The 4,596-nt window shown below is 42.2% G+C and overlaps 1 protein-coding gene across 6 annotated transcripts in view; it reads left to right on the top strand.

Moving 5' to 3' along the window:
* POLE2 (polymerase (DNA directed), epsilon 2, accessory subunit) overlaps nucleotides 1-4,596 on the top strand; it is a 32,733-nt gene continuing 28,137 nt past the window's right edge. For 5 of the 6 annotated variants that reach the window (XM_010842236.1, XM_010842237.1, XM_010842235.1 and 2 more), the window contains exons 1-2: nucleotides 1-82; nucleotides 2,842-2,942. In XM_010842236.1, coding sequence (XP_010840538.1) covers nucleotides 15-82; nucleotides 2,842-2,942 — 169 coding nt within the window. In that variant the 5' untranslated portion in view covers nucleotides 1-14. Of the gene's footprint in view, nucleotides 83-2,828; nucleotides 2,943-4,596 lie in introns of all 6 variants that reach the window. The other variant, XM_010842240.1, reaches the window with a different exon arrangement.

Raw genomic sequence — 4,596 nt, 5'->3', positions numbered from 1 at the left:
GCCAAAACGCAAACATGGCGCCTGAGCGGTTAAGGAGCCGGGCGCTCTCCGCCTTCAAGCTTCGCGGATTGATGCTCCGGGGGTGAGTCGGCCGTATAGCTGGCGGGATAGGAGGGGAGAGCCAGGGCCAGACTGCCGTGCGGGGCAGCGGGATGAGCCGCACTCCGAGACGGAACCTGGTCTCTGGCCTTAAAATGACAGAGACCCTGAGAGAGTTCTAAGAAGCGAAGAGGATCTGGCGATGCCTTCCTAGATTCCCCGACGCGGACTCGTAAAGTTTCTCCCGGAAGGGATGAGGCTCTCCTGCACTTGCCAAACAGCCGGAGAAGCGGCGATAGGTTCCGCAGCATCCGTATATTAGCACGGTGCTTGGGCGCTCTCTGCCCGCTTAATCTTTTCCTCTGCGGCGTGGGAATCCCAGCGTCGCTGCTCACGTGGTTACGGAGACAGCGAATGAGAGACCTGGGAAAGCCCATTGCTTGCCAGTAGCTGTCAGATTAGTACAAATTGTGGGCCCTGCCAGCCCTCCCAATTTTAGGTCAGGTCCTATTCTTGAGAGAGAATTCCTGAAGGGTTAAAAAGTGGGTAGGTTTGAAGCATGTCTTTTTTTTTTTTTTAAAGATTTCCTTTAGAACGTCTCTTGCCATATCTGTGTTTTCTACGATTTGTAGAATGATCCTATACAAGATTTTTCTCATTAAATCTGCCTTAAAAAAAAAAAAGAATACGGTATTTACATATGTAAACACCTGCCGGATGGGACACACGTCTCTACCAGGTTTTGATTGGTCTTGTGTGTGTAGAGGTTTTTGGTTTGTTTTTGTGAAGATGAGTTTTATGGGACTTTTACCATGTTTTGGGGTTAGTGAACAGGGGCAAGAGTGGATATTCTGTAGGAGAAAATAATAAATTCTGATTATTTGATTATCTATTGATCCCCGACATTTAAAAAATACAAGCAATAAATCAGTTGGTATTTTTCTTTTCACTTAGGATTTGACTTAACACCGAGCTGTCATTCATTAATTCAGTCAGAAATACACTGAAATATATTAGCCGCAAAATACTTATGGAGCAAGGGAGTAGGAGAGTACAACACTGCGGAGGTTGGGGGTCAGATAGTGTATTAATTATTTATTGCTGCATAACTCATTACCCCCAATTCAGACGTTTAAAACAGCAGGCACTTAGATTCTCACATTTTCCATGGGCCAGGAATTCAGGTAGGCTTAGCTGGGTCCTTAGCTTCACCGTCTCTCAAAAGGTTGCAGTCAAGATGCAGTCATCTCACGGTCAGTTGGGCAGGGTTTGCTTCCAAGTTCATTCAGTGATTGGCAGGATTCAGTTCATCCAGGATTGTCCGACTGAGGGCTTTAGTCCTTGCTGGCTCTTGAGGCTCCCCAACATGGCAGCTTACTTTATCAAAATTAGCAAGAGAGTCTGCTAGTAAATGAAAGCCAGTTTTTTGTAACTTAAGGCAAGAAAGTGACATCTTGTCACTTAAAAATGTTTATTTTTAAAAGTACAATACCAAAAAAAAGTACAGTACAGTAAAATATTTGATCACTTGTGCCATATTCTATTATTAGAAGCAAGTCATTAGGTCCAACCCACACTCAAGGGGAGGTTATTAAACAAAGATGCGATTACCAGGAGGTGTGGATTATTAGGCGTCATCTTAGAAGTCTGTCTAGCATGGATATTAAATAATTCACAATTATTTACTTTCAATTGTGAAAAGGATCCAAGGAAAGAAGTGCTGTGATAGTGTATAACCAGGTGTATAAAGAGTTCTAGAGTCAAGAAAGGCTTCATTAAAGAATGATTTGGGGGGGGGGAAGAAAAAAAAGAATGGTTTGAACTGAGTATGAGCAGGACTTGAGTAGGTAAAGAGTAGGGGAGAAGTGACCATATCAAGATCTTGAAGCAGGAGAGCATCAGGAAGTCCAGAGACACTGGATAAGACCAGTGAGATTTGACAGGGACCAGATCCTGTATGACTTTGGTCTATCCTAGTAGCTTTCCCAAGAGTCACCCAATACATGTGTGATTTTAGGGAATCAATCATGTTCTATAATAAACTAAAGGGATGTGACACCCACACATGAAACAATAAGCAACCTAAGATATATAACAATTAATATTGATATAAAGTGTAAAGTTGTGGTCCACAAATATAGAATGGCATGGAATTAGCTAATTGTTTAAGGAGACAGTGTTCACTCTGAGAATTATCATTATTTAAATCAAGAATTCATGTGATTTATTCAAAATTTCAGTTTTATTGATTATGGGGGGGCCGGGAGAGAGTCATGTGATTTTAGTGAATGTTATTACCTCTACGACGATATTCAAATGTCAAAAGTTTTTTCTAGCCCATTTTTTTTTCTTATTTTACAGTTGAAAACGATGATGAAATTACTGGAACTTAAGCAAATGCATTATCAAGTTAATAAATATTTATTTAATTGTCTGTTATATTCAGAACATTGAAGCAGACTGAGTTTATTAATGTCAAGTAATACATAGTACAAGGCTACTTGATATAGCAGATGTAAGGTACCTATAAGTGAGATTAACAATTTCAGAAGGAAAGGGAGATTGTAGCTGGTAGAGCTGGTTTAGGAAGTCTTCCTAGAAGAAGGATGTGATTTGGGATTTTAAGAATGGTTCTATTGGCAGTGGGTAAGAGAAAGACTTTGTTCAGAAAGCACAAGAAGGGGGAGTATTGCTTGCAGGGAGGAGTGAGTGAGTAGGTCATAATTTCAATGCTGGATTGACGAATCTTTGCCAGATTTTGGCATAAAACGTGTAGCCTTAATTACCAGTCTCTCTTATCAGCGAAGCTGTTAAGTACCTCACAGAAGCTCTTCAGTCTATCAATGAAATAGAGCTTGAAGATGCACTGGAAAAGATCATCGATGCAGTTGAAAAGCAACCCTGTAAGTAACATTCTCTGTAACATATATTGTTCATATCGTTCTACATCCTCAGTTATCTTAAAAAGTTTAAGGAGAAGTTGAGGACTCAGTATTGAATGTCCCGGTGGCATGAGACATACCCCTGGTAGCACTACCCCTGGTAGCACTTATTGCTAAGGGGGAGCCTCTTAATTCTGTTGGAACCTTGGGGCATTCCCAGAGACTCTTTTACAGTTCTTCCCTTTTATGAATTTCCCTCTGATTCCTTTATGGTTACTTTCTTTTCTCTGTTTGCCTGTTTCTTTGTGTTGCTTCAGTTCAGTTCAGTTCAGTTGCTCAGTCGTGTCTGACTGCCGGGGTCCAGCCCCGGTGGATCCAGAGAATTCGAAGGGGAGACAGCTTCAGTGATCAGGATACGATAGAATTAAAGATATAGAGTGGTTAAGTAAGGATAGCTCAGTAGGAAAATTCAATGGAGAAAAGAGGCTGAATAACTTGGTTTACGTGGAAAACCAATAAAACTCCAAGACAAGGAGTTTGCGTCACCTACATAGGCCGCAGGCATCCTTCCGTTCTCCCAAAGGAGAGGAGACACTAAGGCCTCCCCGGTCAGATCTTAGAAGCCCAGGCAAAATTAGTAGGCTTGATGAGCCTCCACGCTCCAGATGGGAATTCAGCCAGAAAGTGAGAGAAAGAACGACATGAGGAGACCAGTCTTTCTAGGAACTGATCCCATTCTTTATTTTCCAGGGTCCGCTTTTATACACAGAGATGTAATACAAAAGTAGTCACGTGGGGTCAGCAGTCCTGACTCTTATTGAAACCACGCTTTTTTTCTGCATTCCTTCCGATATACAAAGTTCTCAGGTGATTTACATCATCTTCTGGCCAAGAGGCCTGCTAACATTTTATGACCCTTTCTGATTATGATTAGTCAACCAGAAAACTTACTTTCTCCAAAGGTGACTTTTCTTAAGTCAGGCACCACCCTCCGAAGGCACCAGATAAATTTGCATTCCTATAGGGCAAAGGTGCAGTGGGCTATAATCAAGAAAAGAATTTACTTAGCCTAAGGTCCAATGTGATTAATATCAAGGTTAATACTTATTTCTCTCATATGTTAGTTATATTCATTAATGTGTATAAGCGGCAAGGGATATGGAGATGTAGCAGCAAATATTGGCTCAACAATGAAACCCTCCACCGGTATAATTCCTAACTAGCCCACTAATACTATACTAATAATTTTCTAACTTCTCAAAAGAATCTGTTTTTAGAAAGTTTAGAGCATCTTGTGCCTCTCACGGGTGGGAGGCTGTGAACAATCACATGTGGCCGGACAAACCTGTCAGGCAGGCTAGAGAACCTTCAGAGGAGTTTGTAGGTTGAAACACTCCTGTTACGCCCAGAAATTATTATTAACTGGAGCTCTAAGTTAACTCCTTCTCCAAAAGAGGTGGTGGGGGACAGCCCCCCATAAAGTCAGAGGTGTAGGTGAGAGCACAAAGCAATAAAGTAGGCAGCCTCTGGTTTTGGGGGTAGATGCTCGAGAATTTCCAGGGGGACTCCTGAGGCTCGATTCCGCCTTTGCGTATGCCGAGCCTCCTTCCTCATGACCTTTGCCACGGGCAGAGTTCCTCACACTGGCTCCCTGCATCCAACTCTTCGCGACGCC

This window comes from Bison bison, unplaced genomic scaffold (assembly GCF_000754665.1).
Source record: "Bison bison bison isolate TAMUID 2011002044 unplaced genomic scaffold, Bison_UMD1.0 scf7180017864174, whole genome shotgun sequence".
Classification (NCBI taxonomy): Eukaryota; Metazoa; Chordata; class Mammalia; order Artiodactyla; family Bovidae; genus Bison; species Bison bison.
Note: the sequence above shows the minus strand (reverse complement) of the source record. Positions and strands in the feature narration are given on the sequence as shown.